Source organism: Heteronotia binoei, chromosome 5 (assembly GCF_032191835.1).
Source record: "Heteronotia binoei isolate CCM8104 ecotype False Entrance Well chromosome 5, APGP_CSIRO_Hbin_v1, whole genome shotgun sequence".
Taxonomy (NCBI): Eukaryota; Metazoa; Chordata; class Lepidosauria; order Squamata; family Gekkonidae; genus Heteronotia; species Heteronotia binoei.
In genome coordinates this window covers 154,691,007-154,713,108 of record NC_083227.1, presented here as the reverse complement: position 1 = coordinate 154,713,108, position 22,102 = coordinate 154,691,007, and the positions used below count along the sequence as shown (strand labels likewise).

At 41.8% G+C, this 22,102-nt stretch overlaps 1 protein-coding gene across 1 annotated transcript in view; it reads left to right on the top strand.

Annotated features, from left to right (window-relative positions):
* DOCK2 (dedicator of cytokinesis 2) overlaps positions 1–22,102 on the top strand; it is a 536,841-nt gene that overhangs the window by 509,643 nt on the left and 5,096 nt on the right. The window contains exons 43-51 of the mRNA XM_060240619.1: positions 3,030–3,114; positions 4,578–4,664; positions 4,960–5,136; positions 5,271–5,354; positions 9,123–9,260; positions 12,194–12,321; positions 15,055–15,229; positions 19,677–19,797; positions 21,642–21,784. Of these exons, the coding sequence (XP_060096602.1) occupies positions 3,030–3,114; positions 4,578–4,664; positions 4,960–5,136; positions 5,271–5,354; positions 9,123–9,260; positions 12,194–12,321; positions 15,055–15,229; positions 19,677–19,797; positions 21,642–21,784 (1,138 nt within the window). The remainder of the gene's footprint in view (positions 1–3,029; positions 3,115–4,577; positions 4,665–4,959; positions 5,137–5,270; positions 5,355–9,122; positions 9,261–12,193; positions 12,322–15,054; positions 15,230–19,676; positions 19,798–21,641; positions 21,785–22,102) is intronic.

Here is a 22,102-nt window from a genome sequence, read left to right as displayed (position 1 = left end):
ATGATTGAGAGGTTTCTGCTAGCTATGGTTCTTTCTTGGATGTTAAAGCTGGTTGGTGTTATTTTTGTTGTTACCTGGGTCATGCAGCGTCATGGAAATAATGCTGGCACTGATAGTTTGCATCATATTCAATTCAACATTTTTGCAGAGTTTGCCTACACTTTGCAAACCACCGTTGTTTTATTGCTTCCTTCTTCTGAGCTGTAAGATTGCTGGCTGCACTGCAAGTAGAATTGTCACAGGAGTTGATCTTGTTACGTCTGCAAAGTGGTTAAAATATCACATGGATCAGCAAGGAAAATATCATCTGCTTCACCAGGTCATTTACAGCTAGCTGTAAAACATTGTGCTTTATGTGTGTCCATAAAAAATAAATAAAATAAAGGAGGGTGAGTTGATATATTGAAAACCATAAGAACCAGTATCTGCAGAGTGAGATTTCAGCAAATTGTTATTCAGGATGACTGAATGGGCTTCCTTGCTCTTTTGACTGTTGAAACTTCTGTTGGCTGCTATGGATTTTCATATTGCCCCCCCCCCCAGTAGGAAGAACGAGACAAACAATTGTGTTGGATGAAAAACAGGGCAACTTTATTAAAACGAAACACGGCATGGGGCAACCTAAACTGCTGGACAAGCCAGGGGAAACCCCTGACCCCTCCAAGTCCAGTGGGGCGAGCCACCCAGCCCCCGGCAGTAGCCGAGAGAAACGGCTAATGCCGGGCCGGCAAAGGTCAGGTGTACCATCGACCAGCCAGGCGCCAACACCAGCTCACCTGCCAGAAGAGGGAAACCCTATAGCGGGCATCACAGCAGAGAGCAGTACAGCCCTTCTGCCGTACCATCCTGCCACATTCCCAGAAACAGGGAATAAACCAAGGGTGCTCACTGGTTACCTAGCTATCCAACAAAAACTTCTGCCAAAAAGTTACCAATTAACTTATGAATAAGCCAACAGTACAAGGTAGGCGAAACACATTCCAACCCAGCCAATCGGTTGAGATGAAAAAATTCCTACCTGGCCCCGTACAAACCGGCGACCGGAGAAGCCTGTACTATTGCAGGGAGGGAGGGTGGTCCGAAAAAACGCCCAGACGCAACTGCGCCACAGGAGGCGTGTCCGGGCTTAAAAAGCCCCAGAACCACACCCCCTGAATCCCCGGATGGGCGAGGACTGTTTGCCTCGACTCCGTCCGGGGAGGCAACGAACGGCCCCCGCCCTATGCCGCCGAAAGCAGTGCGGGCTGGGAGGGGCCGAATAATATTTGTTAATGAGTGTCACCAGTTACTTTTCCCCATCAGTTTTATTTTAAAACTTTGACATAAAATACCGTACTTATATGAACATGTGCTTGAAGCAATAGGGCATCTTTTTGCCAGCTTACCACGGTCAGGTTGTATTTATTGCAGAATTAGCAGCAGCATGCTATAGACAGTGCAAAACAGAAAAAATGATGGCTTTCTGTAGGGACTGAACTCGCAAAAAGGTTTGTCCTGCTGTTGATAGCTGTATGTGACCTGTGACATCCTGGAGAGCCACACCTTTTAGTCTAAGTTTGAGGACATGTGTGAAGATGCTTACAGAGTGTTACCTTTGTAATCTGAATTTCAAGTGGCTCTGATATGAGCTACCAGTACAGTATAAGAACTCAGGACAAATTAATATTAAGCTGTAATTTAGAAGCACATTTGATGGAATATCAGATCCACCCTTGGGGAAGTTCAGAGGCCAAGACAAGTTCTTCCCACCTCTCTCTAGCCTCAAAAATCTTTGCGTTTTTTGAAACTTTTTTTTCTCTCGGGAACTTGCTTATTGTGATCATTTTCAGTGGCTTCGGGGACTAAAAGCACTTTCGGACCCAGAACCACCCCATATCATCTTGGCGGTAGTCCCCACTTGACACAAGGTCTGATGCTCATATAGGTGGTGGTTTTTGGGAACAGCATAGTCACTCTGGTTCACCATCCACCCAAAGAATGGCTCTGCTCAGGGGTTGTTTTGTAGAAAAATAGGTGGAGCTAATTAGCATATGCTGCCCCTTCCCCAAGCCACAAGCAACCCAATGCAAGAAAAGAGAGCCCCAGGTGAGCAAGGCCTGCTTGGGTTGGCTAGAGATCCAGCCAGCCCAAGCAGGCCTCGCTTGCGTGGGGCTTTCCTGAGCAGCCCCCCCCCAGTCAAAAGGCCAGCAAGCCACCCACCGCCCAAAATCACATAAGAAATGGAGAAAGGGTGGCATGGGCTTCTCCAGGGGTTAATGAGGGCTGTTGAGGGCATGGCAAAGCCTCTGGTGGCTGGTTGGATGCCCAGTCTCCTAATCCAGGGATTGACAGGCCTCGGATTCAGCGGGAGCTCACAGGAGTGCAGCTCCTGAACCTTTCTGAGAGTTCCATCTCCTCCTTCCCACCTTGTCCATTGAATAGTAGATGCAGCTGCATAACAATCCCTGGATGAGCTCCACCACCTATTCTTCCACAAAATGACCCCTGGGGATTGATATCCAGTTACACCTACTAGTCAATGGACAAGATAGGTGGGGAGGAAGAGGGGGAACCATTAAAAAGGTTCAGGAGCTGTGCTCCTGTGAGCTCCTGCTGAATCTGAGACCTGGCTCTGCTGAAGATGCAGAAATGGGAGGTCAAAATGATCAAGGAATGCTTTCCTTATGAGGAAGAGCTTAGCACTTTACAGTTGGGGGGGGGGGGGAACCGGAAGCATGGTGCATAATTACCTTATAGAATTCACTACTAGAAGATGTAGTTATGGCTGCTGGCTTTGACTTCTGTAAAAGGGGCCTAGACAGTTCACGGAAGAGAGGCCCACCAAAGGCTACAATAGCTAAATGAAATCTCCATACCAATTTCTGTGAGGAAGTTTTGGCCTCTAGGCTTTAAAGAGTCATCTGGCTGGCCACTGTTATACACAGAATGCCGGATGAAATTGTTCTTTACTGTTGTCCTGGGAGACTGTTGTCATTATGCTTTGCAACTGACAAATGATTGAAATGTTTTGTAACTTTTTTTTTTTTTAGCTTTTATAAATCTAACTATGTGCAAAGATTCCACTATTCGAGACCAGTGAGAAAAGGATCTGTTGATCCAGAAAATGAATTTGCTGTAAGTATGTTTTCAGTAAATATTTTATAAATCGTTAGTCATTCAAAGGTGATCTAAGTGAGGACTCACATGGACTGGATCAAGCATTAGCAGATGTAAAATTGGGGTGAATGTATGTACTATGTGTCTTTGGAAGAATTGGAGGATGCCTTGCTAGAATGATTATGATTAAGGGAATTAGAAAGGATTGGTGCCAGGGGAGCTGAGGGGTACTTTGAGCCCACTGCCCCTAGGCTACATTTACCCAGGATTATGTCTGAGAAGTATGAGTAGAAAGAACATAAGAGAAGCCATGTTGGATCAGGCCAACGGCCCATCAAGTCCAACACTCTGTGTCACACAGTGGCAAAAAATTTTATATACACACATACACTGTGGCTAATAGCCACTGATGGACCTGTGCTCCATATTTTTATCTAAACCCTTCTTGAAGGTGGCTAAAGGATGTCCAGTGTTTGGCCAGCCAGTCACTATTCCTTTAAAATATTATCGCACTCTTTGGTATCAATCAATCATGTCTTACTTTTTTATTCCTCCCTTCCTCAAAGGAACTTTGGGCAAGATATGTAGTTCTCTTTGCCCTATTTATCCTCATAACAACCCCATGTGATGGATTAGCTTTAAGGAGGGTGGGTGGCCCAAGGTCACTCATAGAACTCCTCAGTCCTTGTTTTACTTTCTAACTACTATACCATGCCAGTATCCTGAAGTAAGGTCTAACTTTCATTCCCTTTGGATGGATGGATTATGAATAAGATGAAATAGGTCAGATCTCTGAAAGTCTAAGCCATCCTTTGTTGTACTCTCCCTGTAGACTCTTCTCTACTGCTGAATTGCTTCTTAGGGAAGCTGAGTGTTTAAAATACAAGACTGAAGTGATTCATAGGATTTAAACTGTCAAAACCAAAAAATATCAGAAACAGCCTTGTGGTCAGAAAGAGAACGAGAGATCTGGAAAAAATTTTTTTTATTCTGATCAGCTGTTTGCTGTTAAAATAGGTGATTTCCATAGGCTTAAAAATTCGAACATGTTACTTTTAAAAATATGTTTATAATACATTATTGTAGGAAGCCTTAGAGCTATAATTATATATCTAACCAGATGGAATAACAAATGGTATGTTGCCTATATTGTGGGATGAACCTTCTACTCCAAATTACCCTTGTTCAAGACTAATTTTTTTGTTCACTTTGTGACATTGCTGCTTCTTCAGTTTTTACATTTCCCTTGCACCGGCATATAGCACAACAGTGTCCTTGTTTAGTCTTGGATTCCCCCCACCCATTTTTCTCTTCTGGGTAGTTGTGTTGTTGCTTGTTGGTTTGTTTCTGTCACGCTGTATCAGAAAAAATAGCTCTGCGTTATTATTTAAAGCATAATTCCAATAAACCCTTAATATTATGCATTCTTTTTTCTTTTCTTTTTTTACTTTTGTGTATTTCCCCTGAATGTCTTTTAATAGTCAATGTGGATTGAGAGAACATCATTTGTCACGGCTTACAAACTTCCTGGAATCCTGCGTTGGTTTGAGGTTGTCTCTATGTCACAGGTGGGTCTCAAAATTCTGATGATTTTTAATACATTGATTGTAAAATTCCAATTTAGACTGTAAAATCCCAATGTCAGTTTAGTTTTACAAAGCATTACATTCACCGGTAAATGTATTCCATGTACCTAAAAATGGTAACACGACATTATTTGATCATTGGTTGTCACTGGAATTATTGTGGTGAAGTAATATCCCATTTGCCACTGCATTAATGTAGGATTATCTCAGGTTTTCAAGAGGACAGTGAAGAAAGTATAAAATGAAACACATGATAGTCTTCATTTCCCCCCCATAGACATCAATTAGTCCTTTGGAGAATGCTATAGAAACAATGTCAATGACCAATGAGAAGATTCTGATGATGATTAATCAGTACCAGAATGATGAGAATCTCCCAATTAATCCACTCTCCATGATTCTGAATGGAATTGTTGACCCAGCAGTAATGGGAGGGTTTGCTAAATACGAGACGGTAAGGATTTTAATTGTTGCTTTAGAAGTAAAATAATCATTTGATTGCATTATATCAACAACACAATCTTGTAAACATCACTGAATGTTCTAATATCAGGGACAAAAATTGAATTAACTGTTTTCTGCTTTTAGGCTTTCTTCACAGATGAATACATCAGGGACCATCCTGAGGATTTGGAGAAACTAAATAGACTCAAAGACTTGATCGCTTGGCAGGTGATGGACTCAATCTGAAGTTGTTTTCTGCCTTTTCATCCCCATATATTTACTTGCTGATTTTGTTTCCAATGGATCAGCATAATGAAGTTTGCAATATATTAGGCTTTGGTATCCAAATAATATTAGAAATAACAGCATTCCTTCTTTCTATAACACAAGTGTGCCTGGAGATTGGAGAATCAATGCATATGGAGGGTTGGATTTTGTAACAACCCTTTCCATGATTACAAATAGTATATTGTGCGTTTTATTCTCTGCTGGATCGGGTCTATTTTACTTATACAATAAATAGATAATTGGTATATAGCAATTTATCCGTGACCACTGAAGAAAGCTTTATAGGCCCAAACACATACGGTCTGGTGATTACCAAGTTTATTCTGGTCATTTGAAAGTGATTCGTTTGACATTCTTATTGTACTGTATTGTTATTATCCCGTTCAAGATTTTTTTCATCCTATGCTCTATTGAGGTGTTACGTATAAAGCTATTCTAATCCTTTGATTTTATTGTTCTATATTTTATTAAAGTGTATATATTAGTTTTTTTTTTTTTTAGCATTTTATTCATCCCCCCCCCCCCCCTCCAGCTTTTGGTTGTCTAATTTTAGGGGTGGATTGGATTCCTCCTCACCTTTTGTTTTGTTTTGGTTTTGCTGGCTAATGTTATCCTCTTGCACATAATCTTGAATGAAGTTGAGAAAAGGACTGTGCCGTTGATGAAGCCACCTATGGGGCAACAAGCATCTAATTTGTTAGCTAAAAGAACATTGCTGTGTTCAGGTTTCTTTTTTGCAGCAGGAACTCCTTTGCACATTAGGCCATTCACTCCTGATGTAGCCAATCCTCCAAGAGCTTACAGGGCTCTTCTTACAGAGCCTACTGTAAGCTCCAGGAGATCGGCTACATCAGGGGTGTGTGGCCTAATATGCAGAGAAGTTCCTGATACGGCCCTGGTTGTGTTGATATTTTGGAGGAAATAGTGCTCTTTGGTTCCGTTGCTATTAGATGTTGCTATAGCAAAGTAAAAGAAACTCAGTTCTCCTGGAAGTATCACTTCTATTTTTTTTATTTTCTTGTCAAAACACTTAATGTTGCAACAAAACTACATGAGGGATGCAGCGTGATAGTGAACCTTCATTTTCATGAGCTCAGTGTCTATTACTGACAGTCTGTTCCTGAGTAAGTCATAGTAATTGTCAGTTCCTTCCCCCTTTCTGATATGTGAATCAACAACAAATAGTGACTGCTGTGCAAAAACGAACCAAAATGTCTATGTTGTGGGTGCGGTAAACGTGTAGGAAAACCTTTAGGATCTTCTTAAAGGGATAAACTTTTACCCTTGTATTGATGTCTAAATATATATTACGCTGCCTTCTAGCACAGTATTAATTTGTCATTAGTTCAGCCCAGTATACACATTAATTAGCCCAGTGTACACCTTAGTGAACCCAGTGCACACTTTAGGGCATTCTGCTTTAATCCCATGGGTTAAAACTGTACCTATTACTTTCTGTTTGTCTGTCACATTTTTATCTCTCAATTCCTCCGAGGAGTTTATACTGCCATACATGGCTCTCCCCCCCTTGTTTTATTCTTACAACAGCAGTGTGAGGTAGGTTAGGCTGAGAGACTGGTCCCATAATCACTTAGAGTTTAATGGCTCCATGAGAATGTCAACTTGGATCTTCCTGGTCCTAATTTTACACTGTAGCCACTACGCCACACTTGCTGCACTGAGGGAGCAACCAGAACATGGGTAGGGTTGCCAAGTCCAGTTTAAGAAATATCTGGGGACTTTGGGGGTGAAGCCAGGAGACAGTAGGGGTGGAGCCAAGATCAAGGCTGTGACAAGCATCATTGAACTCCAAAGGGAGTTCTGGCCCTCACATTTAAAGGGACAACACACCTTTTCAATGCCTTCCTTCCATAGGAAATCATGAAGGATAGGGGCACCTTCATTTGAGGCTCATAGAATTGGACCCCCTGGTCCAATCTTTTTGAAACTTGGGAGGTATTTTGGGGAGAGGCACTGGATGCTATACTGAAAATTTGGTGCTTCTACCTCAAAAAATAGCCCCCCCAGAGCCCCAGATACTTGCGGATCAATTCTCCATTATTTTCTATGGGAATAAATCTCCCTAGGGAATAATAGAGTTCCCAGCAGACATTTCCCTCCCCTTCCCCCTCTTTCTGACGACCCTTAAGCGGGGGGGGGGGAGGGGGCTCCAAACCGGGGAATCCCCTGCTCCCACCTGGGGATTGGCAACCCTAAACATGGGAGCATCTACATTTGCCTGCTTCTGTCGTTAGCCACCCTGAGCCCGTCAGGGGAGGGCGGGATATAAATCTGATAAAATAAATAAATACATACATATATATATATATATCAACTTTACAGGATTCTCAGCAGCTAAAAGTGGGTTTGATCACCACGTGTGCAGTGATGCAGCTACTTTTAGCATAGGGTGCCGTTAGAGAGGCATGTTGTCACAGCAGGATCGTGGCTTTTAAAAAGCCTCCTGATTTTGCACCACTTTGCATTAATCAGACGGTGGCCACTAAGCTGGCATCATACTGCCATGGGCCTATGGTTGGTCGTCCACATCACTAACACACCACAACCATGGACCTACAGCTGGGTTGGGGTTTCCCCCCAAAATTCCTGCTGTGCATGCACAGAAGCAGACAACTGCACATGCACTCCTGGCCAGTTCTATGAAGCACATGTCAGAGTGGGGTTTGAGGTGGGGGGGGAGGAGGAAGGATGCACTTGAAATGCAGTGGAATGATCACACCACTCATGTGTTTGCATGGCAATCAGACAGCTAGAAACCTGCCATGGAAGCACTTTGCTGGGAAAGCCACTGGAATTTCCCGGTGGCTATTTAATCCATATGGGAGTTAATAATAATAATAATAATAATAATAATAATTTTTTATTTATATCCCGCCCTCCCCGCCAAAGCAGGCTTAGGGCGGCTTACAAGACATGATACATATATCATGATATAACAATAAAATACAATAAAGTACAGTTAAATACAGATTCGTAGATTTAAGTTAAATAAATAATTTAAAACCGATATAAATTAACGGCGCTACAGTTTCAGTGCATATATAAAGATGGCTGGGTATCATTGCCAAGACTCCACCTTAGAAGGCGAGTTGGAAGAGGGCGGTCTTACAAGCCCTACGGAACTGATTAAGATCCCGCAGGGCCTGCACCTCCTCTGGTGGCTGGTTCCACCATTGGGGAGCCATTATCGAAAAGGCCTGCTCCCTTGTTGTTTTTAACTTGGCCTTTCTTGGCCCAGGGATTTTCAGAAGGTTTTGCGAACTAGATCTCAGAGTTATTTTAGCGCAAGGTAAAGGCGTGGACACAGGAGCCAAATGTGCATATGTGATGGTGCGCACTTAATCCGGAGGGGAGAGGTGGCTATGGCAGGCCAAACTGCTCGTCTGATCGCACCCAAAGACTGAACATTCCCCATGTGTTCCAACAGTGTGCCACAAGCAAACAGACACAGCTTAGTAATTATACTACTAATATGGCCTGATGAAAGGAAAGTTTTTTTCTTTCTCTTCCCATTTAGACTTTCTTTTCGGTTTCCGATAAGATACCAAACTGCTTTTCTTTTGCCTAAGGAAGGAGGAATATGTCTGTTGGAAAACAGATTACGGTTCTTGACTTGTGAATGTAATTCATTTTGACAAATTCTATATAGATTGCAGGGCTAAAATTCTGGATTCTTTTCTCTCCTAGATTCCATTTCTTGGAGCTGGGATTAGGATTCACGAGAGGAGAGTTTCAGACAGCCTTCGTCCTTTCCATGAACGTATGGAAGAATGTTTCAGGCACTTAAAAATCAAAGTGGAGAAACAATATGGTGTTAGAGAACTGGTAAGTGTTATGGGCTTTTCTTTACCCTCTAGCATTCAATTTCTATTCTAGCTCTCAGGTGAAAAAAACCCAAAAACTTCTAAGCCTTCATGCCATAACATTTGGCCTATGATCTGAAGGTGCTATGACTTTCATCCAGGAGCCACATCATCTAATACGTCCGCAAAACAGCTTGTGGAAAGCTGAGATCCCTGTCAGTCTGAAAGTTGCCAATTCCCCCCACACACACACACACACTTAGTTATGGAGTTAAAACCCCTCAGGGAAAGATGCCAGCCAGACCCCTTCCCTTACTCTGCTGGTGATTTTTTACTAGTTTAGAGCTTTGATCTAGACAAAATGCAGGAGTCCTGGTTCTTGAAAGATTCCAACCGTGAGCTGAAACTGCTTCTAAAAGCAAGCCTTAAATAAAGCAAAATATATTAAGGAAGCCTAAAGTGGTAGTATACAAAGCCTGCAGAATAGAATTAGCCTTAGTGTGTTTCTGACAGTTCTTGGAGCACAGCCAACTCAATAGCTGAATAATTCAATGAAATGTTTTATAGCATTAAGAATGAGAGGACTGTTGCATGGGTGGAGGGGAGATCTGTTCTTGGCTGGAACGCCCTCCCCTTGACAGCTTTGACAGTCCTAGTGAGTTTTACTGATGAAAGACTGCTGGATGGTGAACTTTGAAACGTATTGCTTGGGGGATTAAGCCATACAAATTGTAGATATTTGTCTATTTTGTTTGTCTCTATTGACACGTTAACTCCTATTTTTTTTTTTTAAGCTCATGAGCCTCTTTACACAAAAAAGTTTTTACAGTGTGTGGTATTGCCAAATACTTCTTTTAAGATTAGCTTCCAACTAATTATAATTTCCAGAGAGAACCTGGTAGAAAGAGCAGTCTTTTTGCTGCCGGAAGTATTGCTTTCGTTGAATGTGGCGGTGGAAAGTGCCATCAAGTATCAGCTGACTTAGGGGTGACCTCATGGGGTTTTCAAGGCAAGAGAGTTTCAGAGGGGGTTTGCCGTTATGTGCCTCTGCGTGGCGACTCTAGACTATGAAATATGCACTAAACCGTGTACATGATTTATGGAATTTCTTTTGATACTTAACATTTCCCATTTAATTCCAGACTCCATGTTGGCCTGAAACTCAGCATACATAAAAATTCACTGATAAAAAGCAATTCCCTCCCACCTCAAAGTATGTGGCAAAATAAATTACTTCATTGCTACTGAAGACGTTTCTCTCATACCGTTTTTGCACACAGCTCACCACGCAGTTACAATCCTGTTCCCTCCGCAGCGTCCGGTTGGATTTCCCACCATCTGCACTGAAGTTACAGGAAGTACTGCGGCTTTTGCGTAGCAAACGTAAACCACTAAAACCCAGTTTACGTTTGCTATGCAAAAGCCGCGACACTTCCTGTAACTCCGGCGCAGATGGTGCGAAATCTGACCGGACGCTGTGGAGGGAACAGGATTGTGACTGCGTGGTGAGCTGTGTGCGAAAACGGTCTCAGTTAATAAGTTTGGGGGAAGGCAGTATTTAATACATCTTCCAATACACATGAAGCCAATTAATTCAAAGAGCAGAACCATTCTAGTGTTATCGTCCCCTTCTAGTTGCTAGTATGGTGCTCCCTTTCCATCTGAAAGGCAGCTGAGCTGATTGTGTCTTCTCGCTGTATTTGGGATTCACCAGATGAGAAGCAATTCCCACCGTACATCAAATGTAAAACATATTTGAAAATAAACTTGGAAGCTCTAAATGGCTTTCCGGAGTCTCTTGCCGGAGGTGGTTTGCTGCGTGAAACGAGACAGTGTCAGAATGGAGCCTGAAGTATGAGATTACATTCCAATTTCCATACAGGTTTCATAATATCTCTGCAATCATTAAAAAAAAAAGTCTTGACTTGCAAGTATTGAAATCTGAAAGAGTGACTTTTTTTAGCATATATGTATTGGAAATATCTTTTCTACCTATGAAACCGAATTATAAGCTAAATGCTCAGACTTCTGGGTAATAATAGCGTGACCTATGTTCAAAGGGCAGCTCAGTCATGGACTTCACTAGCTAATAAAATATTCTATTCCTCATAATGGGCTGCAAGAATGTGTGTAGCCCTGGTGATTTGCTCTTACCTCAACTCAACACCCTGTGCTGTCGTCGTCTTCGTCGGCCTTTTGGTTTGGAGGATGTGGAGACTTCTCAGCCAACACAAAGTATCTTTATTATATTTTTAAGTATCTGCATGCCATTCCTTTTCAAGGGTTGATAAATAGCAAAGCAGAATACTCTCTCTAAGCTTTGAAGCCTTGTGAGCAAAAATTCTCCTTTGTGAGCTACTGGCATTAAAGTTGTGAGCTACTGCATAACTTAGTTTGCTCTGGGGCCATTTTTCCTGAACTAAGACAAAAAATGTCTGAGCTGGAGGCTAAAAAAACTGTGAGCTAACTCACACTAACTCAACTTAGAGGGAACACTGGAGGCCACTGTACATCGCCAGGCTCAAATTACAGCCTAGTGAAATAGGGGAAATAATAACTGAGTTCCTCATGAAACAGTCAAAGGGGAAACATTTTTTTCAACCTGCCAGAAGAGAAACCCCAAGGGAAGGGAAAAATAAAACCGAGGTTGGGTTAATCTGACATTCTTGAACTGTGCTGAGTTCCAAGAAAACTAACACAAATTCTTCTTCCCGGTATTATTTTCTCAGAACGAGCTGACAATTTCTACTGCATTATAAATTTTACAGCAGAGATTTACTAAGAAGGAAACAAAACTCGACGTTTTCTTCCTTTCTGAAGAATTTTGTTTGTTCTGAACCAGCTCTTGATTGTCCATTTCCGCCCCCTTTCCACTGAGTCATATGAGCAGGGATGAACTGCCTTCTACTCAATTTTTCTCAGAGTGTTTTTCTCTGTTTTGTATGCTCTGCTAAGCCGGATTTTGATGACAAGAGAGTGGGTCGGCCAACCTCTATGCTGCGGTCGTATCGTCAGATGTCTATTATTTCAATGAGCTCCATAACTTCAGAGTGTGGTACACCCAACAAGTTTGCGTTAGAAAGGTTAGTTCTTTGTTAATCAGCTCTCCTTGAGGTAGACAGGGATGTGACAGCAAAGTTCTAGAATAAATCTGAAATAATAAACAAACAAACAAATAACAAATGCTAAACAGTAGTCTTCATTCCATGATTCAATACTGAACAGTTCCATTTTAAATTGGTTCCAATTTCTGTATAGGGAAAAAAAAAAAGATAATCGTTGAGCACTGCTCTTAGCTGAGACAAGGATGAATTTAATCTTTTTCACTTTCTTACAGCAAATGGTTCTAAAGAAAGCTATTTTTAAAATTAGCAATGCCAGGCTGATTTACTGGTTAAGACTGAGGATTTATTCATAGTCCTTCTAGGGTTTATTGTCATTTACATTGCTATTCTAGGCAAATGTATACTCTTCTACACCTGTTGTCTTCCATGGATTTAGACGGGCATAACTCTGTTTAGGATGACATTGTTATATTGTTTTCAGGAGTACCAACCACATCCAAGAATAATGTAAAACAAATGGTATGCATGCTTGTTTCAGAATTAAGGTATAAGAGCCTTACAAGCATTTCCCAAATTTGGGGAGTGCCTTGCTAGATTTCCTTTCCATCTATCTTAAGACACTGATGTGTCTAGAAGGGCCTCTTTATGTATAATGGAGTTCATAGGATGGGTGCAGAGGTGAATTAGAGATTCTTCTCAGTTGCCGCGCATGTGGCCCCTGATTTGTGCTGTGACTGTGACATACATGGAGAAGGGACTTCATCTTTCCCTCCACACCAGCTTTTTTTTAAGCAGCTACTGAAATATCTCAAGTATTTTTTGCCCCCCAAAGTACCAGAAAGCCAGTATGGTATAGTGGTTAAGTGTGTGGACTCTAATCTGGGAGAACTGGATTAGATGCCCCACTCCTCCACATGCACTTGCTGGGTGACCTTGGGTCAGTCATAGTTCTTTAAAGAGCTGCTCTCTCAAGAGAAGTCCTCAAAAGAGCTCTCTCAGCCTCACCTAACTCACAGGGTGCCTGTTGTGGGGAGAGGAAGGGAAAGGAGATTGTAAACTGCTCTGAGACTCCAAGTGAAGGATGGAATATAAATCCAATCTCCTCCTCTACCTCTTCTTCTACAGGCTCTTGAAAGAGGCTCTCTTGAAAGACACCCTTGCTGTCTTTCCACCCACCCCAATGAAGGCATTCACTCACTCCCCCCTCACCTCAAGGGGAGCTGATCTCTGCCATCTGGAAAGCAGTTGTACTTCTGAGTGATCCCCAGTGCTCACCTGGAGATTGGGAACATTGATTCCCCAGGAGAAAATAGCTGGTTTGGAAGGTGAAGTCTATGGCTTTGTAGCTGAGATCGCACCCCACCTCAAATACACCTTCTCCAGGCTCCATTCCTCAAATCTCCAGGAATTTCCCAACCTGGAGTTGGCTGCTAAGTCACACTGACTGTCATAGTGGGGCTGCTACTGAACAACAGAAACAGCCAGGCCTAGTTAAGTCATGTCAATCCGATGGTATTAGGTCACCTAGAGGGTGCTGCCAAGCCTAGGGTGGAGCCTGAAGATCTCCTGGTCTCACAACTGAACTCCAGACATCTAGACCTGGTCTCACAACTGATCTCCAGACAGGAGAAAATAACTCTGAGGGTGGGACTCTAAGGCATTATATTCAGCCAAGAAGGAGATGAAGAAGATATTGGATTTATATCCCTCCCTCCACTCCGAAGAGTCTCAGAGCGGCTCACAATCTCCTTTATCTTCCTTCCCCACAACAGACACCCTGTGAGGTGGGTGGGGCTGGAGAGGGCTCTCACAGCAGCTGCCCTTTCAAGGACAACCTCTGCCAGAGCTATGGCTGACCCAAGGCCATTCCAGCAGGTGCAAGTGGAGGAGTGGGGAATCAAACCCGGTTCTCCCAGATAAGAGTCCACACACTTAACCACTACACCAAACTGGCTCTCCCCTCAGCCAAGGCCTCTCCCCTCCCCAGAGTGTGGCTTCCATAGACTCCACCACAAAATCTCCTGGAATTTTCCTGGCGCTGGCTACTGTAGTCAGAAGTGGCCCCATCAAAGGCCAAAATAGGCCTGGAAAAGGCCTCCCCCTGCTGCCTTTTACTGACAGAACCAAGTTGGTTGGCCAGCAACAAGTACTGAGGGGAAAGCAAAGACAGCTTCTCCAGTGGCCCAATGTTAAACACAGGATGTAATATTCTCTCTCTCTCTCTCTCTTTTCCTCTCTCTCTCTGTACCTAGAATAAAGTATCATTGTTCTGATGGGAAGGGATGCCATTTTTTGTCTATCTATCTAACTTTGTTCCCCAGTGGAGGAGGGGGAGGAGTCCTCAACCAATTGAGAGAAGGCTTTCTGTGACTGTTTCCCTCTTCCTCCCTCCCTCATCCAATCAAAGGAAGATTTTATCTCCTCTGAGAAGCAGTGCCAGTCAAGGCTAGGCTTTTTGTGGCAGTTTTCCTCCTCCCTCTGTCAACCATTAAGGGAAGGCTTTCTTTCTCTCATCTGTGAAGCAGTGTCTCAATCCTCAGTCACTGGAATGCAACAGACCTTGAGTGATGACTGATGGGCCAATGGTTGATGCACACCCCTCAGCCAATGGGATTTGGCCACCCCACAGAACTTTTATTATAGAGAGGATAGGTATGCAGCACAGTGTGGGTTGGAACTGTCTTTCAGAATAGGTAATATTAATCCATGGACAGTGTAAAACAGCTTTACCTGAATTTACATCTTTTGCAGTTTTGAACCAGAAGTCATGTCACCAAAGGCAATCAAGTCAGAGTCAGTGGAGAATGTACGTCTGATAAGCACCCTGCCTGAGGTTAAGATGAGAAAGCAGAAGCCAAGAGCAAAGAGAAACAGTGTGGTATTGCCAGATGAGAAAGCAGCATCAGAACTTCCTGATATGAAATGTGTATGTACTGCCCTGATGTACGAACTGTCAGTCTCATAGCGGCCATTTTATCTTCTGGACAATATATGTCCTTCTAAAACGTTTTTGCAAAGCATGTTTTAATGCAAGCTGCTGCGGATCACTTAGGCAAATGGGGGAACGCTCCTAGAGGTTCACGCAAAGGAAGCCATTTCAGAAGTGTATGTATGACAGCATGATTTGCAGAGGCTAGGAATCTAGTCTGAACCAGCACTTTTGGTGGCTGGCCAGGCGCAGATGGACTATTTGGTGGGAGGTTATGCTAGTGATCCAGGGAGAAGCAGCTGGCTGCGGTTTCAAGATCTGTGGTTCCAGCTGGGGTCCTTTCGAGAGGAGTAAGCTGTGCACATTATGAATCTTGTTAAAGAAAAAAAAAAAATCTTGTTAGGATGTTGTAAGTTTGCAAACTGTGCTCTATAAACAGCGCCAAACTGAAAACTAAATCATTGGCACCTTTTTTTGTACCATCTATCATCTGAGCACTTTGATCACACTAATATATCATCTGCCTGTGTTATATAACTTGCGCAGCACGATTTTCATATCATCCCTGGGAACCAAATGTTTTGGGAAAGCAATGTCATTAAAGCAAAAAAAAAAAAAAAAAACAATAAAGAAGAGCCCTGTCTAAATAAGGATGGGAAGAACTGTTAACGAAGAACACAAGAGTTATTTCTCAGAACGTAAGCAATTTAAGAAACGATCAAAAGGTCATCAGCCTAATTCATTGCTCACCCCAGGGGTAAATTGGTTCTCCTCCGTGGTTGTATAAAATGTAAAACATGTAAGTACAGAAGTTTTAAATCTTAAAAAGCTGCTTCCTGGACTTGCTGAGATCAGAGTTCACAATTTTTTTTTTCTTTATAGTACCTCATAAAAATCACTAAAACTAAACATGTGCCTGCAAAACAGATGAGGAATAGATTCAGAATTTTGTAAGGGTCTGTTTTCAGTAGGCTTCTAAACAAGCAGATGTGGAATAGAGCTGTGGCTGTAACATTTCAGTTATACAACAACAACAACAACAACAAAATTTTATTTGTATCCCGCCCTCCCCGCCGGAGCAGGCTCAGGGCGGCTAACAACATAATTCAAACCTTAATTAAACAGGTGAATAACATTACATTTAAACACTTCAATTAAAATTCTGATTAAGTTTTTAAAATTAAATTAATAAAAGTGCTAATGCTATGCTATCTGACCTGAATTTTATCAAATGGCCATAAGCTTACATCTCCAATTATTCATCGGTTAAGTTCAGATGGAGGATGAAACTATGACTTATTTAAACTATAAGTAGTTTGTAAAGACAGGATTTACACAAATCCTGAACAAATGCTGGTTTGAATGTCTTTGCTGTCCTCAAGTGTAGTTAGTAGTATATGAGGACAGCACCAGGGAAGATTCTGACTCACAATCAAACTACATTAGTTTTCACTCACAAATATTTCATCATCCATGTAGTTGGTACCACTTCTGAGAGCTTCTTAATTGGGGTGTTCACTGTCCTTTAATAGGCCATCATTTGGCTAATATATAACTGTTGCCGATCCATAAGAAATATTTCTGATTTTTTTTTCCTTCTCATGAATTGTTTACCACCAAAAATGTAAGCAATATTTCTCAAAATATGGGTCAGCCATATCTCTGGCAGAGGTTGTCCTTAAAAGGGCAGCTGCTGTGAGAGTCCTCTCAGCCCCACCCACCTCACAGGATGTCTGTTGTTGGGGAGGAAGATAAAGGAAATTGTAAGCTGCTCTGAGATTCAGAGTGGAGGGTGGGATATCAATCCAATATCATCATCTTCCTTCTCCTTTCAAGTCAAGTTTAGTTTAATACGGTCAGAGATCTATCCAAAAAGAAAGAAAATAGGAAAATAGGTAACAAGTGCATTAAAAAACCCCAAAAACCAAAAACAAGGTATACAATGGAACTTGGGCACAATACAAAATATTATACATAAAAATTTCAGTTTCCATTTCTAGTTATAAAAGATTTCTAGTTATAAAACATAAATTAAAATATTTCATAGGCATTTAAATGTTTTTATCCATTAGTTGTTTACAGAGTCTTATGGCTTGTACAGCAAATGTTGCAGCCTTCATAGTAATTTCCTGGTTCCTATCGGCTAAAATGTTATCTAAATAAAAGCTAAAATCTCTCCCTGGGAATTGGTCACAAATAGGAGCAATATAAGTCAAGCGAATGTTCTGATAAAGTTTACATTCAAAGTGAATGTCCTCTGTCATCTCTATCCTCCCATCTCCACAGATACATAACCTTTCCTCATAGGGGCACCTTTTGTATTTACCTTCTGTGACTACTGAAGGGACCATATTCGCTCTCATGAGTGTGAAGGCTCTTCTATAATCAGGTTTATCTAAATTCTGCAAGAATGGCATCAGAACTATTCGATTCAGGTTACCTGTGCCTGAAGGATAACATTTAATCTGGGACAAACCGTGTTGTCTTTCAATATCTAGAATCCTTTGTTTAAGGAAGGGTTTAACTGCACAACCTTCCAATTGCGTCATAAACTGTTTAGAAAGCCCATAATAAGCTAATTTAAGCTCAATTTCTCTAACCCAGTAAAGTGTCAAGGAGTCTTTCATTATCAGGCTTGTTAGCTCAGTAGGGTTAGTCATTAGTTTGTAGCAATATAGAAAGACAGCAATCCATAAACGGGCCTGTAAGGTGACCATGCCAGTTTCCACTCGTATGGAAGCATTTGAAGCACCAGGTGGGGCTTGAAGAACATGCCTTAGAAACTTAGATTGGACTCTTTCTAATGCTTGCCACTGTGTCTTATGTGGGGATATGCTCAAAGGGGCTCCATATAGCAGTTGAGCAAGAGATTTGGCCTTAAAGATCTTAACTGCCGCAGCTACATTCTGTCCCCCTGAGTTCCAGAAAAATTTCTCCATTACCCCTGCACTTCTAGTCGCATTCATTATGACATGATCCACATGCGCTTTTCTGGAGCCGGATGATTGAAAAACTACTCCCAAATATTTGAAACAGCGAACTTGTTCAACGTCTACTGAGTTGATTCGCCAATTATATGTTCTGGGTTTGTTAGCAAACTTTTGACTTCTGGTAATTGATTTTAATATAATTGGAATGGCAGTACTGAGCTAAGATTTTCATAGCTCGTTTAAGACCAACAGGGATCCCAGAAATCAGCACCGCATCATCAGTATATAAGAGAAGGAGGATATGTTTCTCAGCACTTTTAGGAGCATGTACCTCAGGACAGTTTAGATGATTCCTCAGATCATTAATAAACAGGTTAAATAGGAAAGGGGCCAAAATACAGCCTTGTTTGACTCCCTTGTCTACATTTATGGCTTCTGTAAAGTGGCTTTGGGGGTCTGTTCTCGCTCTGATCTTAGCGTTCCTGTATAAGGTTTTTATTAGGGCCAATAACCTCCCGTTCATCCCCATATCCTTCAGCTTTCCCCATAAAAAATCCCAATGTACTAGGTCAAAAGCAGGTTTAAAACCTATGAAGGCTGCATATAAGGCGGAGGAAGTATTAGCAGAGTATTTGGTTATTAGATAATCTAGGACTACACAGTGATCTAATGTAGAACAACCCTGATTTAAATCCAGCCTGTTCCAACCCAAGAATATTATTTTGCTCAATCCATTTATTCAATTTCTCTTTCAGTCGACTGGCACAGATCTTACTTGGTATACTTAGGAGACTAATTGGCCTGTAATTAGTTGGGTCCTTTTTATCGCCCTTTTTGTAGAAGGGCACTATAACGCCAGTGTTTCTTTCTCCTTTCCAGACAAACCAAATCCCACATTCACAGTCTTCCCCTCTCCATGTAAGTGAACTCAGAATACTTCAAAGCTAAATATATTTTGAGAATACCAGTTTTTAAAATATATGGATAAATAAATAGAAAATGGAGCCTTTATATCTGTAAACCAAAAAAAGGAATGCTGTTTTTAGGTGTAGAATAAACCATCTAGAGCCAAACTCCAACAAACCTTTTCTTCATCACTGCTTCAGGCAAGTCCCTTTGGCTTCAACAGCCCTTGCTTAGAAGTTCCCAGCGGATGTTGCTCTTAAAGCACAGTTCACAGTCTGCTGAATTCAGTTGAAAAGTTTCCACTGATTTGGATCTCTTCAGATGACATCTCTTGATCAACATGCTAACTCCTTAGTTTAACTGATGTTTAGTTATTCAATTGGGAAATGTTACATTTTTGTAGTCAGAGCCAGTTTTATTTGTGAGAAGCCATATTTCACGAATAGTGTGCCATGAAATAACTGAAAATTATGTTTGTCAACACAAGGCACACAATCTGGATATAGTAATTTTACTCCATATGTATTCCTTCATAACAACAGTTAAGATTGGATAATTCAGTTTCTGAGCCTGGGCACTGTTGTAATTTTGTTATTGTTACCGCACAGCTGTCAAGAAAATATGAATTTATGAGTGCCACCAACCTTTCTGAACATCTGGCTGTTCCTCAGAAAACATCTGTTCTCAAACAAATGAGCTTTGCCAGCCGTTCAATGCCAACTATACCAGGTAAGCTGATTATGAAGAGAGCATGAAATCTCTGCTCTTTTGCTCTGCCATTAATTTAAAAATAAATAAATTGACTCCTTCTGTTCTCTCCTCTATTTAAAAAAAACAGTAAGGTTTTATCTTTTAGAACTGACCTTGTGTAGGTGAATACAGATAACATCAAAGGTATATTTAGCATGTTGTAGCCATCAGATATTTTTATTGGTTGCCAATTTACTGGTGATTATATTATCCTAAATATTTAAATCTATAAAGATCACAAGCTCTCTGGTTTCATAAAGTTTTCAAGGTGTGTCTTGAATGAAATATGTATGCACAGGCGAATATACTGAGGTGTCCTTGTAGCCAAAATACATACAAACTCATACTTCTGTGCTTCTGAAGTATTTCTATATCAGCATCTGCAACAAAGAATAAAGGGAAATGATGTTGCTGACGATGTTAGGCAAAGGGAACACAGGGAGATCATTCCTTTCGTAGAGAGAAAACTACCACAGTAAAGGTAAACTCGCTGTTGATAAACTGCTACACCAACCCATTACATATGCCGTGCCTGATGAAGGAAGGGTCTCTAGAGGACCGTCTGCTGGTTTTTCTCTCATATATACAGCATCTAAATATCATCCAAATATCGGGCACATGAAGTTGTATGATTGATCTTGCTGCATTCTCGAATGCATTCCCGGCATCACCTTGGGAGTCAGGCATGCCATCCTTAAATTTGACTCAGCACAATCTTGAGGTGCTTAGACACTTTTTTTTAGAAGTGAGGATCTGAAACTCTCCTAACCATCGTATACTGGAAACAGAAACGTCCCTTGCATTCTCAATGAGGGCTAAAGATAGACTGAGTAAAGAACTATTTTCTCAGCCTTTGAAAAAGAACATCACTTCTTCAGTGAGTTTGCAGAAGTGGTGCCAGAGCAGTTTTGTCTTCACATTTTAATATAGACTGGAATATTTGTTGACAGAGTTCTTCAGAGAATGCACAAGTAAACAACATGATGACATCAAGTTCTTGTCAAGTTCCCTTAAAATGAACATGCTGCTTTTCCTTGGGACTCCTATTTAACATTAATTATGGCACTACTTCAGAAGTCCCCAGCCTTTTTGAGTCTGGGCACTTTTGGAGTTTCGATACAGCGTGGTGTATGGCTGCCCCTAAAGGGCGGCCAAAGAAGGTGGAGCAAGACACAACATTAACTGCTACGGCTTACCTTCAGTCACACAACGAAGATCCTTGTGCTGTGGTAGCAGCTGTTGCCAAATCAATGTTTTGTTTTGTCTTTAATGCCTCTGAGGACGCATCCCAAGAAGGCAGCACAGCCAATCAAATCTCCAGCGGCCAATCAGAAGCCTTGCTGGGCAAAAGTCTCACCTCTCTCTGACACTTCCTAAAAACACTTGGTGAGCACCAAGAAAGGTGTTAGCAGGCACCATGGCACCAACAGGCACCACACTGGGGATCCCTGCACTTCTTAAACCTAATGCCCACTAGACTTTGAGAAGAAGGCTAGACCCCGCCCCTCCCTGTCATCAAAATTTCTATGTGAACGGAATTTTTTTGTATGAATGAAGGATGTTGACTCACATGAACCTCAAGTTGCAGTCTAAAGTGGTACAATCCAGTCACAAGTTTAACTTCTCAGTGAGGACTCAGATGTAGTATTTGGGATTGTCTTTTAATTGCAGTGTTCAGTTGTTACCAGATAACAGAAAAGCTAATTTCACCTTACGCTGCATTTTCTGTATGCAAATATTCAGGTTTATTCTTTCCCCCCCCAAATGAATGCGTTTGAGCTCTGCCTTGCTCCTTGCTCATTAATGTATGTGCTGTTTTAAAGCAATGACTCTGTCAGTGTGTTACCCATCACCTGAGGATCCAACTGCATCACAAAGAATGAGTCAACTGAGCATCCCTCCTGTCTTGGAATTAGACCGGAAAACTATGAAGAAGAAAAAAGTGAATCAGTACTTCAAGACAATAGTAAGTAAGAATGTTTCAGGTGTCAGAGCCAGTTTGGTGTAGTGGTTAAGTGTGTGGACTCTTATCTAGGAGAACTGGGCTGGATTCCCCACTCCTCCACTTGCAGTTGCTGGCATGGCCTTGGGTCAGTCATAGCTCCGGCAGAGGTTGTCCTTGAAAGGGCAGCTGCTGTGAGAGCCCTCTCCAGCCCCACCCACCTCACAGGGTGTCTGTTGTGGGGGAGGAAGGTGAAGGAGATTGTAGGCCGCTCTGAGCCTCTGTCCTTGAAAGGGCAGCTGCTGTGAGAGCCCTCTCCAGCCCCACCCACCTCACAGGGTG